Source organism: Micropterus dolomieu, linkage group LG08 (assembly GCF_021292245.1).
Source record: "Micropterus dolomieu isolate WLL.071019.BEF.003 ecotype Adirondacks linkage group LG08, ASM2129224v1, whole genome shotgun sequence".
NCBI classification, from domain to species: domain Eukaryota; kingdom Metazoa; phylum Chordata; class Actinopteri; order Centrarchiformes; family Centrarchidae; genus Micropterus; species Micropterus dolomieu.
In genome coordinates this window covers 5,109,795-5,132,205 of record NC_060157.1, presented here as the reverse complement: position 1 = coordinate 5,132,205, position 22,411 = coordinate 5,109,795, and the positions used below count along the sequence as shown (strand labels likewise).

At 39.4% G+C, this 22,411-nt stretch overlaps 1 protein-coding gene across 1 annotated transcript in view; it reads right to left on the bottom strand.

Annotated features, from left to right (window-relative positions):
- Positions 1 to 22,411, bottom strand: part of xkr7 (XK, Kell blood group complex subunit-related family, member 7) — a 96,627-nt gene that overhangs the window by 64,632 nt on the left and 9,584 nt on the right. The window contains exons 2-3 of the mRNA XM_046056410.1: positions 6,658 to 6,761; positions 5,287 to 6,003 (exon numbers count right to left, since the gene is read on the bottom strand). Coding sequence (XP_045912366.1) covers positions 5,287 to 5,900 — 614 coding nt within the window. The 5' untranslated portion in view covers positions 5,901 to 6,003; positions 6,658 to 6,761. The remainder of the gene's footprint in view (positions 1 to 5,286; positions 6,004 to 6,657; positions 6,762 to 22,411) is intronic.

Sequence of the window (22,411 nt, the reverse complement as noted above, 5' to 3'; positions counted from 1 at the left end):
ATACAAATAAGCATCTCACCACCTTGTGAATGTGTCTCCACATCGCACAAACTCAAACCAATTCCAGCCACAATCTCTCCTGCTTTAGCGTCATCTGCGATTAATTACTATCAGACCCTTCCCCCTAATTTTGGAGACAAGGTACTATTTCCACACAAAATACAGTGTATATAGCTGGGGTGGTGATGCCACAATGGATAAGACACATGCCTTTGGTGTGAGATACCCAGGTTCAGTTCCCCACTGTGATCCATCCACCATTGTGTCCCTGAGCAAGACACTTAACCCCTAGTTGCGCCAGAGGCGTGCGACCTCTGACATATATAGCAATTGTAAGTCGCTTTGGATAAAAGCGTCAGCTAAAATGAGTAAATATGTACACTATACTTACTGTCACTGTATATCATTTTTGCAGTTTATATACATGAAATCAATTACTTTCCCATTTTACATGCAGTAAGTGGTGTGTGCACAGATATCAAAGAGTAACTTTGAAATGCCACTGTCATTTAAGAAATCTAAATGTTTTTTTGTTTTCTGAGATCTTACTGAAGCTGCCTCACCAATATCCACAATGTGTTTTAATTTTTTTTTGTAGCTGTCAACAGCACAATGCATTTCACACAAAGGAAAATTAGGCATTTCTTTTGTCGACATAGTGTCCATCAAGAGCCAATTTAAAAATTAAACAGAAATTATATCCACTTCTTGTACTATGAACACAGCACAGCCACAGAACACAGTACAAGAAGGTTTGTAATGGTAATCATAAATGTCTGCAAACTGTCAATCAAATTTCTCAACTGTAAAGACATATAAATGAGAAATTAAATGAGAACTGACACAAACTGGAGAATCTAAACAACATTATTAAACTGAGTCTTTCATCACAGATGAAACGAGAGATTCGGTTTGTATTGAAACCTTTGCAGTAGATCATCAATTCAGCAGTGAAGGGGTCTGTGAAAAGGGCTGATGTTAAGACAAACAGGGATAGATAACAACAAGAATAGACAATAAAGAGGACCCCATGTTTGTGTTTGGCATGGGCCTCCAAAACACTTCATCTGCCCTTGTCTGTGTGATAGAACGGATGGAAAAGATGTTCCAGTCAACATCATACAAAAGGTAAAATATCTGGAGTACCTGCTGACATTTTTCTTTTTATTACCATTCTTCCAACATGGCTGCCAATCGCTCTTTACCCAGTGAGCCACCATTTAAAGAGAATCTGAGTGACGGGCCCCAAAATTAAAATTAAAAGTAATAATCACTGACATTCCCTTTATTAATGAATGAACAGTGAAGCGACCCCTGCTTTAACACACACACACACACACACACACACACACACACACAAGGATTTGAATGATTCAGCGTATTGAGCTACATTGAAGCTGCCAGTTAGCCACTCGGGCTGATTATTAGCTGTGGCTGGACGGACACGGCTAACAGTCAGACCACCTGAGCTGAGTGACCATTTGGAACCAATTCAATTACTTCTCTCTGGGATTGATTGATCTGGTCTGGCACAGACAGGAACCAATTGGATTGTCCTAAAAACTGCTATGCTGGGCGACCATTGAACTCCAGGCAGGACTGAAGCTGATGCTTTGCTGGTCCCTCCATTTCTCTGTCCATCTGTCCATGCCCTGTCTCCCGACCAGGATTTTAATGTCTGTCTGATTGTTTGAAGATCGCAAAAATGACAACCTGCTTGAAGTGCATAAATGCCTGTCCCAAATTTCATGACAATCCATCCAATAAATCCTGAGACTATGTTTCCTATGGCTTATGATGAAAAAGTCTTGGTGGGCCTCAATGGTCTTCCACATTTTCTGGGGTCTATAGAGGATACACACTAACTTCCTCTGGTGAGCTAGCTGATCCCCACACACCATCCATCCATCTAGAATCACATCCTTTAGAGGTTTGCGTGGGGCTGGAGCCAATTGCGAGCACCCGGAGGAAACCCTCCTTGCTGTGAGGTGAGGTGACAGTGCTAACCCCTGCATCACCGTGCCACCTCCCAGCGCACATGAATGGGATGAAAAAATTTAATTATTCAGCTTTTCCAGAGTTTCCAAATTTGATTGGACCTCTTGGATCAAATATCATTTTGGGGAGGTAATGACACTCCGAAGCTTGGTGTACCTATTGCATAGACTAGTTGTAATCAGTTGAAAATTTTTAGAATATAATAAATTAATCCTCTTCCGGTTTAAGATGCTCAAAATCAAGATTTTAGCATTTGTGATATAAATGCTAAAATCACTTCTTGAGTAAACCTACATTTTGCCTTTTTTATCTGCTTCAGCTTCAGTTAGAGATTTTTTTTACAGTGATCAGAATGTCTTTCAACAACCCCCAGATAAAGATGTGACCTTGCTGCTTTTCAACTGTGGATTTTAAATGTGGATGGAGACAGTGATATCAATAGAAGAGCGGGAGTCTCCAGTCAAGAAATGGTGATTTGACCTTGATTCAAACCTCAACCTGTCTTTATATTGCAATGCATTATCTGCTCTTTCATGCTCTCATGACTGTGGATATTAGTCTGTGTATAGCTGTTTTGAGATGAATGTTTCACCAAGATCGTTGAACATCATGGAAAATGAGAGATTGACTCCAAAGCTCAATGTTTTAGATCACTGTTAAATCATCTGCTCTCATGCTGTTGCAGGAAATATCTTAACAGGAATTTTAATTACTATTAATATTCGGAATTTTAAAAAAAGATGTCAAACAGACTGTAATCACCACTAGCTGTTCTGTTTCAGTCAGTATTTACATGGATAATCCTTTAATGACTGACAGAGAGATGCAAGACAAAGAAGGAAAAAGATAAAAGTCAGCAAAAATTGGGGTTTTTCCTTAATCCAGACTTAACATCTTCTAATCACACTGGCTCTGCCCAGCTGCTACGATGCAAAATGATGCTGAGACATGAGCTTAAAATGTATTTCACATCTGGGTTTCATACTGCACTAATTTCATTTTATTGAATAAATCATGTGTTCCAGATGTGAATTGAGAAAATAAGATGCATGTTTTTTTTTTTTTTTTACCTTTTTTTGCTGTTCACATTGATTAGTAGATCAGTTCCAAATCACATGGGCGGGAAAAATGGGAATTTTCAGCTGCAGGTGAAACTCATGAGCCATTTCCACATGTGCTGAATAAATCTCGCAAAATTTAAAATCAGACTCAAATCCAAGGCACACTGAACAGTGACCAACTCTCCCGGCAACTATCACATTAAAACCAACTCATTCTCATTCTCCAGCTCTCAGCATCTTATTGTTGTTCATTAATGCAGATCATTACAGAGTCTGCATGTAATTATGCTCGTGTGAATTCCCACATGCTCTAATTCGGGATTAGCGGATGTTAAAAATGTGTTTTTCTGTCTTCCTCTACCTTCACAGAGAGGTCAGAGGTCAGATGCAGGCCTGGAGCAGGAAGTTAAAGGGCTCAAGGACACTTCAGGGCGGCTTACTGATTTATTCACCCTGCTCTGAGAAAAACTGAGAAGTGATTTAAATTTTCTCTGAGGGGTAGAAGTATTACAATCACAACCGGAGTTGAATTTATCAATCCTGCTTGGTTGTTTAAGTGTCTTTGAGCAAGGCACATATTCATTTCTCGTACCAGTGTCTGACCATTAACTTCCCTGTTAAAAGGAGGTTGAAACAGCAGAAAGTTCAACAGCTTGCCCTGTACATTTTTGTCAGCTGATTAAAACTATGTTCTGTTATTCCTAAGAGTTGAAATAACTTACAATACATTAACAAAACAAGAACAAGCAGGAAAAAAAGCTGCGTGCTGAACCAACAGCCTGGCTGGTGCTGAAAAAAATCATATTCAATAAAAAAAACAAGATGCAGATAGAACATAGATTCTAAAACTATTTTCTGACTATTTCTGTGGTTTTTGAAAGCTGCTACTGAACCTCAGTAGTCAAACATTGTTGTTTGTGACGCTTGTGTATTACTACTACTACATTAAGTTGCTTTCATATTTGTGTGTGTCAGTTTTGGCTTTCCTGCCTATAGTGTCAGTGGCTGCTCTTGTCAGTCAGGCTTTGGGTCAACAAAAAAATTGTAATCGATATTACAAGTTCAAATAAAGCTTACATTATATAGTGCATTTTGCCATGTAAACATCCTTATATTAGACGTGTAGTTTTATACACTAATGAGCAGAAAAACTTTCATAGATTGCATTTTTTACTTATGTAAAAGTACCAATACCATGATGTAAAAATACTCTGCGTTTAAAATATTATTAATGACTATTATTATTTAATGATTCCTACTTATTACAGAAGTATTATCAGCTAAATGTAGCATGATTTTCTTATGAAATATTGGACAGTTTTACCTTTTGGGGCTTTAACCAGTAGTTTAAATTAAACCATCTGATTAGTTTAGAGGGGAAATGTGACAAACATGACAAGGGGCCCGAACAAGACACTGCTTTTTTATGCAAATTCTTAATATGTAAAGTAACTACAGCTGCCAAATAAATGTAGTGGTGTAAAAAGTACAACATTTTCCTCTGAAATATAAAAGTATGAAGTAGCATTAAATGGAAGTTCTTCAAAATTCTCCTTAAATACAGTACATTTTCAGAATTGTTATAAAAGCTTTGAACTACACTGAGTGTGGAGGAAAAAATAAAATTCAGTTTTAAGATCACTAACATGACAAGCAGCCAGAGGAGAAGTGCAGCGGGGTCTAAACCACAGAGCTTTGATAATATTCCTGTCAACATGTCAGGACCATGACAGAGAGAGGGACCAGGGAAAGAAACTGTATGTTAGAGCTCAGATGACTGTATGCATCCGTCCAGATTCTGTCACAACCAGGACCAGAAGGGCAGATGGACAAAGAGGCTCATGGGAGAGTAATTCATATTTTTACTATCACTGTCGTAAGTGTTGTGTGAAAGTGAATGCTTCAAGTTCAGCTCGACGGTAAAAGAATCTCACTCTTTGCTGGTCGGATTTCTGCACATTTCTGCAGCAGTAGATAAGAAGAACAGGTAACATTTCGGCGGAAAAGCGCACACACATGCAAATGAACGGGCATGGACGCTCGCACACGCGTAGCGAGCGCGTACACACGCGCACACATCTCCAGAGCACATCCCCAACACTATCCTGTTGGGAGCAACGCTCACATGTGCACCGCGCTCACATTAAAACACACACCAACACGTATGCACACACGCGCTCACGCACGCACACCCCTCTTGTTCCCCACACCACCCCAGCGGTCCTACCTCCAGACTTGCCCCAGCTGCAGGACGTGGAGCACTGTTTGAAAGACCCACATGCAGACGGTGCAGCACCTCCGGGGGCCCCCCACTCTCCCTGCCGTCGCTGGAGGGGCAGAGGACGAGTAAACTGGGGTCGCATTTGCTGCGTTCCCCGTCGCCGCGCATCCACCGCGCTGGTCGCTGTCCTTGGTGCTTAAAGTGTTGTCGCCCGCCGTGGCTGCTCCTCCTGCCGCGCCTGCCGCCACCGCGGCCGCGCCGGTCCCGCTGCCGCTCGCTGATCCATCCCCGCCGCTCAGTTCCGAGTAGTCATACACGAACCACCTGAAACTCAGTACCTGGACGACCGCGGAGGGCACCACGACGAAGACGAGTGTCAAGCCGAACCACCAGTAGTCACCTCTCAGGTAGTAGTCGGCGGCCAGCCACAGGTCGGTCGCGCCGTCGGAGAAAAAGACGAGCAGGGCGCAGAGCACCCAGCAGCAGTCCAGCAGGGTGTAGGGTTTCCCGCCAGCGGCGCTGCAGCGGGGCCGGGCGGCGGGGTTCCCCGGCTCCGAGAGGCTCCTGGGCGTGTTGTCATCTTCCACAGACACCGCTGCTCCATCCGACTTAGCGGCCATGTTGGTTAGGATAGGAGAGAAAGACAGAGAAAGAGGTGGGGAGACGAGAGAGAGAGAGAGAGAGAGAGAGAGAGAGAGAGAGAGAGAGAAGGGAGGGGGCTGGCTGTGTGCAGGAGAGAGAGAGTGAGAGAGATTACATCATAACTAGCCTCATCATCAACCAATTAATTGTGAGGCATCATTACTAACAGCGCTTTTAACACTATGACACCAGCGCGATGTTTTCAGGACAGTCAGCTTGCAAACAGACAATTCTGCAAACAATAAGTAGTAGTCTTTACGTTTAATTCCTGTCCTTAAATGTATCCCAGTCACTTTATCCTGTCTCTCTGCAGCAGCAGCAGCACTCTGCTGCACATGACAAGACTGTTGTCAAACTCATATTAAGGTGGTTTTATATGCTGCTCCTGCTGAGTATCAGTTTCAGACTTGGCGCTCTCACCCTGGGGAATCATCATTTTTACTATGAATGGCGAAAAACCAGTAAATGTTTTGCATTCTGTCCACTGTTTTCAGTGCTGGTCCTGCACAATGAATCTCCCTCCAGACAATAAATGTTAAAATGTGCTGTGCACTGACTCGAAATCATGACCCTCCTTTAATCGATAAGAGATTGTGAGACAATGCATTCAGCGGTCTTCATAAAAGTAGCTCACAGTGACATTTTCTGGTTTTATTTATTAAGAGAAAGGTTTTGCTGAGGTTTGGTCTTTCAGTCTGCCGTCTCACTGGAAGAGAAAGGTTGAAAGGGTAATACCACTATTTTCCCCCGTCTGGGTTCTCCTCTCTCTGCATACACTCAGCATACTTGTAGGGCTCATTTTCTTCCTTCAGAAGAAACCGTAGTCTGCATGTTGATGCCTGTTCAGTATTAAAAACACAGAGAGAAAGATCATATATTAAAGAAAAAAGGAAACTCATTAGTGCTGCATTGCCACAGGAAGAAAAATCTCAAATAAACCATTGAAACTACATGTCACCAGCCAAATAAGTCTTGCTTGATTGCAAACAGGGATTGATTGCCGACATGCTCAAAGAATACATTTATAAAATTGTTCCACCTGAAGACAGAGTGTCTTGATATTTTCTGCACCATATCAAGCAAGACTTTCTGGGTCCTGTGTTTTGTGCTTTCACCTGCCCCACTAAAGAGCACCTGTTGGATCAACCATCAGAGCGCTTTCTTCTTCCACTGTAAAAGTTTTTTCCTGATTTCATGGGTTTCACATGACTTTCAAGATGAGTTCAGTACAGTAATGTTGCAGGCGATGGCATTTGAAACGTCTTCAAAAATACAAATTACCTAAATGCTCTGAAGAATTTAACAGGCAATCACAATGAAAAGCTGGTTCTGGTAAAACATGTTTTTAGTACATCTAAAAGTAACACATTCTCATACCCATGGGTGTAAATTTCATCTAACTGGGATTATAAACATAAAATTTCTCAAGAGCAATTTTTGAAGGGGACACATAATACAGCCAACATTGTACTTGTATAGGATGCATGTACACAGAGGGAAGTCTAACTACTATTTTTCTGGCCAACAACACAAAGCAATAGTTGTTTAAATATGACTTAAGTTCATAGGTTCACCACGCGACTATATGATCCTAATAAACTTGCGTCCTCTACATAGTAATAGGTTTCAAGTAGTAGGATTCTTCTGGGACAGAAGACGTCTCTCACTTAGGTAGATCTACAGTACTAGCCTTATTTAACTTCACAAACAGGATTATCACTGTATTAGCTGTAGTAAGAGATCCACAGATTACATTTTTCCTGTCTGATTCCACTTACTGATTTTTAGTGTTTAGGTCTGACCTGCCTTTTCTAATTTTCTTTCTTTCTAAGAACTATAACTGACAGCATACAAAAACATATTTGTAACTATTTAGTGGAAAAATCTATTTTTATTAGGATCCCCATCAGCAACAGTATAAATGTGCTAATCTCACTGGGGTCCATTCAATTGTATGGTCATAATGAAACACTGATGAGTATTTTCACTGGAAGGAGCTGAAAATAAATTGCAGTAGTTTATAAACTAGGCGATTTTTAAATATATTTTGCTTAAAAATATTTGAAAGACTACATTATCCTATTTCTTATCGAACCATTTTAATTCTATAATCCTCCAACTTATTTTTGTGTTTAATCACAAACAACAGTAATCTGCTCACCTTGCTTTTCCCTCAGACACACAAGCACACACCTACACCTCTCTCTCTCTCTTTCTCTCTCTGTCTGCTCTGACTTTATTTGTCAACAGTTTTATTTAAAAGAACTGCCATTTTTTCACCTGCAATTCCATTTTCAGGGCAGCAGATGAGCCGCGTTTGGAGGCTTGTTAATAACCGAGAAAGACCACCATGGTATGAAAGTTTCTTTCTAGGTTCAAATTTGGGTGTATTTTAGCTCTTCTTCTCCAGAATAACCCGTACTATTTCAATGTAAAGACACATTTGGTTTATGTGAATAATTACATTTAAGGGTTAAATGTATGTATGATGGATTAGATAGATGTTGCTTCATCAACATTTTTCCAAATGCATTAGAATTAGAATAGTGAAAGTGTTAAAAATTTAGGTCATTCAGAGAAGACCAAAACCAACAACATTTAAGTCTGTCTCTTACAACTTCAACTTCCCCACCCAAACCCATTGGTCCTACTGAAATATTTTTTGTGTCTTTATTACAGATGGTGGCAAAATGACAGGTAATTAGGGAGAGAGAGACCTGAAACAAAGGTCCCCAGTGCAATCCGAGACATTGTGGAGTTCAACCCCTAAGCCATTAGGGCACCCTAAAATTAATTAAAAATGGGTCACAAATATACTTTCATTAAGAAACAAAATAAGCTGACACAACTGGGCACTGTCGTTTTTAGGAAACATTGCTAAACAGGAGTAAAAAGTGCAATTGTTGGCACTATTTTCAGCAGTAGATTATGTAGTGCTCTAGTGAGTAGGGGAGAGCAGGGGTGAAAGTACCGTTTTTCAGAAAAACCTGATTTTAAAAGATAATGTTTCAGATAGAGTTGTATTTTAGCTGTGGTCAATAACTCACAGGTGTGGTCTATCAATATCAGGTTGTATTTTGTACAAATGTAGAACGACTTCCGTATAATTTCACTTTAAACACAAGCGGCACATTGTTACTTTCGACCCCGTCAGCTGGGACAAAAGTAACACACAGGTCGGTCATTAGTAACACAACAATACAAGCTAGATTTTTTTGTGATTTGTATTTAATAAATAAACATGACTGTTATTAACTGCAAACATCTTTTGTCCTTTATCTTTAAAAAAAAATTTTAATTAAATTTTTATTTTAAATATTCAGTTTCAAAAGTAACCTGACAGCCCAAACTTGAATTGTTTAGAATATTTCATATTAAATTAAGGATATATTATAAATAATATAAATATGCAAATGTGTGCACCTAAAACAGGGGGGAAATGTTTAGATGGAGATTGTTTATGAACCTGACATGATTAAAATAAAATAAGACTTTACTGATCCTGTACTGGGGATATTTGCATGTTGTAGCAGTTTCAGAAACAGTGAAAAAATGAAACATAGAAAGATAAGACAAAAATGAAAATAAACACTAAAATTAAGATAAAAATTAAAAAGCTAGTTATAGAATAGGCCTATACAAATATCAGATTTTGAAATTATTTTAAATTTGTTTTAGTAAGAACAGTATGAGTGATCTGCATTTTGAGTGCTTTTTATTGACACCTACTCCACTGACCTCCTTAGGAGACAGGCCAAAATAAATATCAGCTCTCTCTTAATATAAGCATGCAGCTTCCTCTCCTAGTCCAAGGAGAAGACTTAATAATGTGATCTGTACCTTTGGTCTTGTCTTCTCCCCAATTATCTCTGCCCTCCTCCTGCATTATCTGAACAAAGCGCATGGCATATGGCATGAGACTTTATCAGCTGACCTGAGACTAATGTTTCTAAAAGAGATGTCCAGAAATGCCTTCTCATAAACATCTGGCTGAACCAGACCTCTGTCTTTCTGACCCACGCTATTGGCATATTCTGTTGGTATAATATGACATAAACATGTTTTAATAAATGCTGCAATGCAGAGAAAGTCACCACATTAGTAGCGGGACAAAAGTAACCACTCCTGATATATAAACACGATTTATTTTTATACTGAAAAACTCAGACAGGGCAAACTTCAGGGTGTGTTAAAGCACTAAATAACCTGTAGATTAATCTTTACTGTGACACATGAAACAAGAGACACAACTTGCAATTCGAATAGAGAGTCACGCTTCAGAAATTTACTTGCAGTGATCGAAAACTGCTTTCCGAAGACGGCCTCAGGAAACGATGACAAAATCATGCGATATTTGGCCGCACCATCAATGGTTGCGTGCTGAAGGTGCTGTCACAGCTTGGACTGCAAATGCAGTCAGGGCTCTGAGAAAATCGGCTTGTTACTTTCGTCCTGTGTTACTTTCGCCCCGGTTTACCCCTATTTGAGGCAGCAAGAAGGTGCATTTGATTGAGTCAAAACAAACTACAGTGAGTGTTTATGGCAATAAAGGAACTTGTCATCCAGAGCAACAGTGTGGCTCAATAATGTGTTTTCAATGTTTCTTGGATAACCTGACAGGAACAACATATATCAGACTTTGGATACAGACAACACCTGTTAGTAGAATGAATTCATTGTTGTTTGGTCTTTTGGGATTTGTTGACAATAAGAAACACAATACACAATATCACCAGAGTTCATAATCTCATAATCAGCTGTTAAAGGTTTTTTTCTCAGTATTTCCTCCTCTCCCACAGCGGGTCTCTATCCTCACAGGCTGCCTCTGTTTAAGTTTCAGGGCCTTTAAAATATATTTGTCTGATTGTAACGAGGCAGTGATGCATAAAGCTGACAAGACACAGAGCAACCGGTCTGTTTACAGCAGTGACCGTACTAATTGAAAAGATCCCATAAACTCTGTGCAGAATAGGCAATAAAACTCTTTGGTGAATTACAGCTCTGCGCTTCACTGCCCTCAATAAACTAATCAGCCACTGTGTTTCCACATCGGGGACTAGTGGGGCTTAACTGAGCAGAGGTCAATCCAAAATGTCTGTCGAACAAAATATAAAGCCCAGTTTGTTAATCTGAAGCTATCTCTGCACTCACAAACCACCTTAGCGGTAGTGACATTGGTGTTTGGCAGTGGGTTTCGGGTCCTGACCCTGTTTGGCCCTGATTAATCTCTGCAAACAGATATCTGCATTTAAAAGCAGAATCTGTAGACAAGGGACAAGATTTTGGTATCTGAAGCATTTTGGTTTCCATTTATAGTCCAAGTCACCTTTGAGCAGACTTTGTTTTCATGCAGGTAAACAGTTCACGTGAAGTGCAAAAGAGCCGAAACGCATTGGCCAAAATGCAATCTTGGAACCCACCAGCTGTTGTCTGATGACCATTTTTCTCATTTTTCAAATAGTATATAGCAGCATGGGGACTAGTGGCAATGTTACGATGGTTTCTGTGTGTAGCGCATAGTATATACATACTATATAAAAATTAGATGTAGCTGCGGCGTTTCATAACAGCACTGTGCTGGGCTGGTGATAGGCGTGTTTACGCTGTATGTGTGCTCTGAAAGACAGTGCAGCGCAGATTACACAGCTGAGGGACTGTTAGCCTAGCACGCTAATACTACAGGCGTCATGTTTCCATCACTGCCGATCGGAGCTGGAGCTGATAAATCCTCATGACTACTACAGAGCCTTTTGTCATTTCAGTGAATGCCAGTACTACCCCTTTTACATCAAAGACAAAAGGCAGGTGTTAGTGGGTTATTGTCCAATGTAAAAGGGGCTCAACTCTGAAAACTCTGTCTGATCTTATCAATTTATTCATGGACATCTTAAATTAGAAAGAGAGGCTACAGTTTTAACTTATGAGCTGAGATACTGTTTGAGGTTTGTGGCCCCAAAATCAGGACTAACTAACCTGACATCTTAAGCAGTTTAGGGAGTGACCCCAATTTCATACCAGAAAACTTTTCATTGGACAGCAGCTACTGATAAAATCTATACACCCACATATTTCCAACATTTAAATGGTCTGAACAACAGAGACTAAAAAAATATTTCCTTAATGTAGGATAACTCTCCCAGAAGCTTTTTAACGGCTCAGTGCTGTATAATTCAAAGCTGGAAGTTTTTTGGTTTTTGTTTCACTGCATGTATTAGAATATACACAGATTTGTCTGAATATTTTTTTTGATAAATGATGCCCATTATGAGTTTGAGACTAAGGGGAGCTAATTAGAGATCCCAGATCATCACGGCTCCGGCTCTGACACACTTTAGAAAAACCGAGCAGAGTTTCTGCATTGAAGAGAAAGCTCTGTCACAGTCTTACCACAATTATAAAATTAAGGTTTTATGCAAAGCTTCCCACATAGCCCCAAACAACCCTGAAATTAAAATATATAAGTTTGTAGTCATTGGAAAGTTCTTTATCACTCATAGGTAGAGCAAGGACTTCAAACTCAATGTACATGAGAGTAACAGTGAATGTTCTACAACCCAAAGGCATGTCCCATCATTACCAAAATATGTACAGTACATAAAGATACTGCAGTTCCTGCAAGAAATTCAACCACATTAAAACCAGAGGGCCCTGAGGTCTACCTCATGTCAGACAGATTTGTCTGTTAAGCAAAAATGTGCTGCTGGGTACCTACTGTGTTAATCTGGGCAATCACCACTATTTAGGTATATGTAATATGTGACCACTGGACTCTTTTGGAAGGCGAGGTGACAAAAAAAGTCATCCTTAGATGATATTGTACTGAAGTTGTTCAAATTCTAGCAAATGTGCAATTAATCACCAAATTACCATTAATTACCAAAACACAATTGAAACAAAGTGAATCTGAGACTGTTGGGACTCTTAGGGGTCAGGAGCCCTTGGGCAGTTGCCTGCTGTGCCAGGTGGGTAATCCAGCTTTGCCCATCACACCAAATTCACCTTAATCAATTACTTTTCCACCAAGAAAATTCATTATTTAATACTCTGAGCACCAACATTAAGAAAACATTACATTATAAATTTAATTTGGGAAATCACTGAACACAAGTGCCTGAAATGCTGACAGGGATCTAGTTGCAACAGACACAGCATAAATTGTGCATATTTGAATTATTAATTTAAGAGTACAAATTACTATCTCATAACAAAATGTAGCCTCTTACCAGCTGCTTTCTGACTGAATTCAATGATATACTTCCCATAGCAGCTGCACATTTGACTCCACTTATGGCTGGTCTGAGCAGGAAATGTGTCAATTTGGCCAAATCTTATAATAACTAGGCTTATACCATTGAGTACACTAATTAGAAAGCAGCAGTATTGAGTAAAGGTACACAGTTGACAGAAACCTAATGTGGCAGTACTTCCTACTGGTGAGTACTAGCCCAATTAAAGCACGGCTAAAAACACATCTGTCACATCTGACAATACATTTTGCAGTTTTTTCGGAAAAGATGAAACTTGTTTCTGGGGTTTATGTCCATATTCCAAGATAAACGAGTATCTGCTCCTGTTCTGGACAGTAAACACTGAGCAACTCATTGACACCTTAGTATTCAACAACCACATCTGAGGCTAAGCTATAGTACAGCTGGCAAAGTCTCAAGGGAGCTGTAATTGTTGAAGAGTAAAAGAATGTATTTAAAAGTATTTTGCAACCAATCATCTTTATCATTTATTTGTTTTTTCAAACCTCAAAGCAATAAATACTGTTGCAAATGGCAGTAGGCATTTGTGAATGCTGCTCTAAGAGCCTCTATATGTGACTGAATGCCATCTTCACCCCCCTCCACTTTATTGAACAGAAGTTCAAACAGAAGAAGTTCAAACAAACATCTGTAAAACATGATATTAGTTCATTACAATACCTACCATCTGAGAATGTGACTGAGAAAAGCTAATAATTTAAATTAGGTAAAATAAACAAAATACGTTGCTTAAAAAAGTGTTTGCTTGAGCCAGTTGAAGACACGGTACACATGCACATGTGTGCACTTGATCAGCATGATACCACCTCCGCCTTATTTGTAGCTAGGTAAAACCCTGATTAAAACCTTTTAAAGCCTAATTTGGAGGGAGTAATGTATAGGCGGAAGATCGTTTTACAATGCCCCCATCTGGCTAATTGGTGTAATATTTTAAAATATTACAACTCATTCGTAAAATCCATCATCACTCCCCCATCAGACCTGTTGTGTTTTAGATATCATGTTTGAAATTTTGCCCTTCAATTATAGCGCCCCCATCAAGCAAGGGAGTGTAAATTCACACTGTTACATTCCCCCTGGGGAGCCGCAGTTCCTTCCTTTTGCTTCACCTGAACTCACATTCCGTCGCTGTATCACTCACAAGCTGCACATTCCCTGACAAATGAGGGTCATTATGAGTTTGAGAGCACAGGGAGCTAATTAGAGGTCTCAGATCAGTGCTGCTGCTGCTGTGATACACTTCGGTGGGTACACACAGACTCCAAGCTTCAGAGGGACTTTTAAAACATCTGCACCAGTCCACCATCATTTTTGAAATAATGATTTTTAGATCTTGAACTGCTTGCTAACTTTTAGTGGAGAGTGACAGAAAAGATGGGAGAGTTGGATAATGAAGGTGATGTGTTGGATTTGAACAGAAACCTGTGCGTCCATGATACTGTTGGAGTCTAGTAAGCTCTCAGGTTGTGGCAGAACAATGTCCTTTAATAAGATAAGATTAGAAGCCTTTATTAATCCCAAGCAGGGATAATTTCGATTGTTGCAGCAGCACAGGGACAGAACAGAGAAAGTAAAAAATGAATAAACAAGAGGCTAAGACTAAAATAAGGAGACAAAATTGCTAGGTAAAGTGACAATGATGTGGTTAAAGTTGCATTATAAAAGATATTTTGGTGTTTCTAAGTTATTCTACCACTATATTGCAATCATTTTGTCAATTTTGTCCAAAGCAACTTGGATTTAACCTCCACAGGAACAAGAGCAAATGTCATCAAAACATTGTAAATGTATCTCTTTCCCAAAGAAACAATAAGAACTGTTCAGTTATTTTTGCTTTACAGATATTGGCCTTTATGTTAAAGAAATGTCAAAGTTAAAGCTACGTAAATACAAATGAACACCTAGGATGCTAGACAGTTGATCAGGAAGCTCATAAGATATAAACCATAAAACACAAAAACTTAAAATATTACAAGAAATTTGGAAAAGAATGTTTGAGAAATGGAAATCTTGCAACAAAGCTTCAAATGAACTGGAAACAAAAGTTGGAAGTTGGTTTGACAAAAACAATTGCGTGGAGCTGGATATTAAAGCATCAATGAAATACTGACAGAAAGCTCAGAATAAGACAAGCTTGCTTTAAAGACAGAAAGAGGGAACGAATTCGCAAAAAAGTAATCTTAAAAGATTGAATGTTAATTCAAGCCTCAAAAAATTAAAAACCTAAAAAGCTTAAAATAAATGTTTAAGAAATTGACAGAAAACATCTGGAAATAATAAAAATTTGAAGCAAAATACGATAAAATAAGGAAACAGAAGCCCTGAAAGAAAGTTAGAGATACACCAAAATGAAAGTTGAACCCAAGAAACAGAGGACTAGAAAAACCCTTGACTTTGCACGTGTTAATTTAGCACACAGGCTGATTTGCTAACAGTGGAGTTTCTATGGTCAGATAAGCAGACCGAAAAGCCTGAAGCTTTCACTTTCAACATCAGTCAGAGGATTAGGAGGAGACAGAAACTCCCCCCAGAGTCATTAAAGGAAAGCAAGTCCATAAAACTCAGTTCTTTAAAGTGATTTATTACATGGAGAATTACATGGAGCCTGCTGAGTATTCACTGATCTGAGACCCTTCAGTATCCCAAAATGTCAGCTTTCTCACAAATCGCTTAATTTGGATGGTTGAAATCCACTTATAAGTTTGGTGTGTTTCAATGCATGTAGGTTCTGAGGGAGCCATTTAAAACTCATCAAATCAGATCAAACCATGTCTATGATTACAACTGGCACATGTTTGAAGATTCACACTTTACAAGAGACGAAGGACGTAAATCGTGAGGTGTAGAATCGACCATTATGTATGTTATTCCAAGGGATACTAGGGTGGGGTTTTCTTTTTTGACTAGACACCCTACATTGCACGTAAGTGTGGACGGTAACTGTATCTGTACAATATCTCACAAAAGTGAGTACAGCCCTAACATTTTTGTATACAGATTGTATAACAGTGTAAATTTGCTGTCCCCTCAAAATAACACGTCACACAGCCATTAATGTCTAAACCATTGCAACAAAAGTGAGTAACCCCTAAGTGACAATGTCCAAATTGGGCCCAATTAGCCATTTTCCTTCCCCTGTGTCATGTGATTTTGTCTCAGGTGTGAAAGGGGAGCAGGGCCCAATCCCAATGTCCACCCTAAGCCCTAAGACCTGAACCCTCACAGACTTTAATGATATCACTGGGTAAATGATTGAGTGCAAGAGGCTGCAAGGGCTCACAGGAACGGGACAGCACTTTGCCACTTATCACGTTACCTTGATGACGCTGAAAGTGTGTAATAAGGTGGATGCATTCCTCCGATTTAATGTGTTCTATGTACCATCTTAAGTTAACAAAATTCTAACAGTGTTTACATCAGCGTTGGTGTCGATGCTTGTTACCGTTTTTCTTCTTCTTCTCTTATAACGCGGATTTGCTGGGATTTTTCTCTCGCTTCAGGGCTTCCCCTGGTAACCCCTGTGTTTCACATCATACCACTATGAACTGTGGGCAGTTCCCTCAGGCGAAGTCTGCAGAAATGTGAACTTACGAAATGGGTCTAAAAAGGGTTCAAAATGTCCGCGAGAGAGCCCTTGCGCACTTGACGATTTGCTGGGAACGCGGCCTCAAAGTCTGTGAGTCTGTGAGGGTGGACGTTGGGATTGGGCCCAGGTGTGTTCAATTTGGTGTTATTGCTCTCACATTCCCTCATACTCGTCACTGTAAGTTCAGAGAAAAAAGTTCTGAAAAAAAGATTTGTTGCTCTACATAAAGATGGCCTAGGCTATAAGAAGATATCCAAGACCCTGAAACTGAGCTGCAGCACGGTGACTAAGACCACACAGTGGTTCAACAGGACAGGTTCCACTCAGGCCTCGCCATGGTTGACCAAAGAAGTGTAGAGCACGTGCTCATCATCCTATCCAGAGGTTGTCTTTGGGAAATAGACGTTTGAGTGCTGCCAGCATTGCTGCAAAGGCTGAGGGGTTGGAGGGGTCAGCCTGTCAGTGCTCAGATCATACGCCGCACACTGCATCAAATTGGTCTGCATGGCTGTCGTCCCAGAAGGAAGCCTCTTCTAAAGATGCTACACAAGAAAGCCCGCAAACAGTTTGCTGAAGACAAGCAGACTAAAGACATGGATTACTGAAACCATGTCCTGTGGTCTGATGAGACCAAGATATGGTGTCAAGCGACAACCAGGTGAGGAGTACAAAGACAAGAGTTTCTTGCCTACAGTCAAGCATGGTGGTGGGCATGATTGCTGGCAGCATGAGTGCAGCATAAGTGCTGCCAGCACAGGGGAGCTACAGTTCATTGCTTGACCATGCGTCCATATCTGACGATTTGGGAGTGAGAACAGGTTGCCTAAAACCGCTTTTATATAGCCTACTTTTGGTTTAGAATGTATGCTGTAATGATAATATTTGTCATCATTTTAATGAGGACACTTTTTAAGGAACTGTATATGCAAAGTTGCAAACTGTTTATACCTGCAAAACCTGACAAGATATTTCAATGGTGTTCCATTTACATACCAGCTAACAGCAAAATATGTCTTGGTTATGTTTAGGCAGAGATGGAGGTCAGACAGGTTCCAGCTCTCCAACCCTACTGGATAAGCAGTTTCTTATTTACTACAAATTTTTAAATGGCAAATGGACTTTCCAGTTTTTCGGTCACTCATAGTGCTTGACACTACATGTCACAGTCACCCGATTCACGCACATTCATACACTGATTGCAGAGGCTACCATGCAAGGTGCCAACTGTTCATTAGAAAGAAAGTAATCATCACGCACACACACACCAGTGGCACAGCCTTTGGGAGCAATTTGGGGTTCAGTATCTTGCCCAAGGACATAATATGTCCTCGGCATACAGGCTGGGGGAGCCGGCGGGTGACTCGCACTAACTCTAAGCCACAGTCATAGATTGTGAAACATAAGCTTTACCTCAACTCATAAAAGGACCACAGATCCTTTACCTGTATTGTGTTATCCTTTACATTCTCAATAAATATGTATTTGTTGAAGTATATGAGTTGTTTATTTTTTGATATGTCAATTAAAATTGTAAAAACATCATAGAAGTCTTCAATTTCTGCACAATTATCAGATCTTTGATAAAGTACTAATGAAGCAGTCCTCGTCTTTCCATACACAAGTTGTGTGGGTTCCAGCTGACATCTATATGTGAATAGAGAGAGATGAACTGCTGAGTGGAGAGCGGTCCATTAGCTTGGCCTCATCAGCTAGCTTACCTCTCTACTGCCCCTTCACCCTCATAAATCCATCCAGATTTTTCTGCCTCCTCATCAGAGAACATAGTCTGAGCTGGCAGGAAGCTTCTGGCTCCCCTTCTTACACTACTTATAGCTTTTATATTATTAGCTTAGGTATAACAAACACAAGTCATAAGCTTTTTTACTGTAACTAAATAAAATTTTACATTTAGTCTACCTGTTTTTTTTTTAATTGTCTCCTTGTCTTTGTCCAAGTCTTTCTGGACTATAGTTAATTTGAAAAATGGTTTTAAAGTTTCTCAAATAATCCAAAGTAGTGGTGGTGGGTCAAGCAGAGAAATGTTCAATGTCTCCTTTTAAGGCTTTCATTTCCTGAGTGTTGACTGGGAAGTGGTTACCTCCTTTGTGGCTGCCGATGTGTGAAGTCTAGTGTAAGTGCAACCCACATCAGATTAATGGCTATAGCCCACACCGAAAAATTTATACAGAAGTATTGAAAGAACAGTTGCTGATCAGACACTGCTTTCCATTTAGTTAAAGTTTTGCATATTTGAATGTTTGATTTTGTAAAAGCAAACAACACATAGATATGAACACGGATGCAGGACCACACACACACAATGTATTTAGATTTGTGCTGGACAACAAGTAATTTACTTGACTTCACTGTCCTAGAGGCAATCATGTTTAATTGTTAACACAGTTATGAATATGATTTCTCACAGCAGAGGGCTGTAGGTGGATAAAACAACACAGGAAGACAAACAGCGGAGTGTAAAGACTCTGCAAGACTTGAGAAGAAAACAGCACTGAAGATGGATACAGAGCTCAAAAGATAGAAATACAGACCAGAACCTCAAGGGTTTCCAGCTGAACTTAATGATATAGTACATAAGACTGAAGGTTTCATTTGAATAATTGCCTGCGTGTTGTCTTTGTGGAAATCTGTGTCTGGTTTCTCTGAAATAGTCCTGGGAACACAGCTGGATTTCAGGAATCTGCTCACTCCACAGGAATTGATGTTCTTTGCCTGCTGCCACTGTTAAACAAACAATTCAGTAAATAATCCATTTAGAAAAATAAAACCTGAAGTTAATGAATTAATATTTTACAAACATTTTTATAATGTAAAAGTAACATTTAATAATAATAGTAATAATAATAATAATAGTTGCCTTGTGGTAATTGACTGATCTTAGACTAAAAATGACTTAATTTTCTGAATTAAAATTTTCTGTTTACAATAGCATAATGTATTTCTGATTTGAGAGTTCTTCTGATTTCATGGTCATTTAACTTTTTCCAGGACTCTTCCTTGAAAGTCATATCAACACAAATAAATATCAAGTTTTAAGTGAGAACGATAAAATAATGTATGAAAATAAACACCAAATCAAATCCCCCATATCGAAGTGTTGGGCAAGATACTGAACCCCAATTTGCCACTGGTTGTTACATAAATGTGTGTATGGGTGAATGTGACTTAGCACATTAAGTGGTCAAAAGCAATTGAGACATGGTTGGTGTTAACTCCCTTTCCCAAGTTGACTCAATGTTTTAATAAAAGAAAGACCTGCATACTGTTTTCTGTCAGGTGGAAGTATCTCCAGTTATCATAACTTATACGCTGGATTTAAGGTTTCACCTCCACAATAACTGTATTTTATGCCAGTGATTGTTTTGTGTTCAATCTAGAAATGGCAAAAAACAGTCTTAAGATGAATTAATATGTAATAAATGATACACAGGTCCTGTTTTTCTTCTCTGTACACATCAGATGGATTGAAAGAAAGCAGGAGTTTGTGTCGCTGCTGTGTCACCAGAAAGTTATTTTTCATTAAAGTGATGGCTGTAAACGAGATTCACCACCATAACAGGGAAGATCTCTGCAGCAGCGAAGGTTCTCTCCGGTTTCTGCTCCCTTTTTAAACAATGTTTCCCTGTGAAGTGACAACTGCAGTCTTTTGACTGCTCATTATGCTCGGCTGGAGATGACAGAAGAACAGAAAGCCCAGTAACAGTGTTAATGTTAAGGTTAGACATGCTGGGTAAGGCAAGCTGAATGTACAGCACAGCAGTGTCCTCACAAGTTAGCATTACACACGAGCCTCTGGATGTTTGTGTGCGTGCGCGTGTGCGTGTGCGTGTGTGTGTGTTCATGTACTTCTATCTTTATGAGGACAGGTTTAGTTTTCGTCCTTCAGAGTAATTCAAGTTCAGTTTTAGAAAGTGAGGGCATTTTTCTCCCGTCCTCATTTCCTTAAAGAGCTTTTTGATGATTAAGACTGATTAAGTTTTAGGGTTATGGTTAGAATTAGAGCTACAACTAATTTTTTTTTAATGGAATAATCTGGTGATTATTTTCTGTAAAGCAAGTAATCATTTTGGTGTATAAAGCCTCGAATATAATAGACAGTACAGACTACTTCTGTTTGTATTACTTTCTGGAGTCACCTTGGCGGACTCGACCCACACATGCGCAGAATATTGGTTGGTGCCCTGGTAGCGTAGGTCACAAAAAACAGAAGGCACGTGGATGTCCACACAGAGCCTATATGTAAACCCTCTGATGACGATTTTTTCGTCACACAGACTTTAGCTAGCGAAAGTACAACTCTTACTTAAGACATCAGAACATAGTGAAAAAAGACATTACTAATTTCCTTAATATGATGATTCATTTTCGATTGATTAATCAACAAGTCGTTTCAGCTTTAATTTTCATTATTGATTAATCTGGTTTATTTTTAAAAATTTTTAAACACTGTTATTGTTAAAGGGGCTATATGTTGTTTTCAGGTGCCAGTAGCAGTGCGTTTTTCAGATTGTAACCTGATGTGTGCCTGATGCGTGCTGGAACTCATGAGCGAGCATAATCAGACACACAGAGACTGAAACACCAAGAGACAGATTCACACAGCATACTGGAGACTTAAGTAAACTCCCACTTCAACATTAGTATAATATTTTTATCAGCTTGAGGTTAGAGTAATCCATGCGTGTTGCGTGATAACATTATATTGACTGCATTTAGCCAACATTACACATCAGTTATTTACCCTTTTCAACAACTATTTGTGTCTCAGCAATGTGAGCACAGCTAAATGTATTGGATGTGAACAAAAACGGTTAGTAAGTTAGACTGAATATTATAAAAGAGATTGTTGCCAAACTTTATAACAGTTAGGCCACAGTAAGTAATGTTACTGTAGTGAATGGGTATTCCACTGTGGTGTTGTCCTGCGCTGTTATGTTGCATTATTGTATAGTATGTGGGTCATGTAACTTTCAGCAACTGAGACTGTGGAGAAGCTGTTTACCCGAGTATCGGTAAAACAATAACAAACAACGCCAGATTTGTTAGCCGTTAGCTGTTTGCCCCTACCTTGCATCAGCATAGGCTAGCCTGTTGGGCACAGGTACCTTTTTTCCAGAAAAAACGCCTAAAGCAACATACCCAAAAGGAATCAGGAATAACTCCTCAACCATTTGACCTAGATGCATAATTCTGGTCCCCTTTGAAAAGTCAGAAGCTAAGGAATATAAATCCATTGTATATTAATATATTTATTTTACTATTACAGACTACATGGAGATGCAATAATGAAGGATATTTTCATCCTCGACTGGTAAAAAAAAAAGCTATATTTTAATGCAATAAACCATCAAAACCATCATAAGGAAGCTTATAATGCAACTGAATATCTTCTAATACACCTAGAATGCAATTGTAACTGTAAATCTGATGAAAATAAACTAAAATACAAGAGTTATCATACAACATTTTCGAAATATACCAGGCGAATGTCCATAATTTGGAAATATTTACTGTTAAAAAATGTTGACTTTTTCTGTCCATACAACCAAGTTCAAGGCCTGTAGATTGACAACAGAACATCCCACAGTGATGGGGGGGGCACAAAATGGCAGCACGT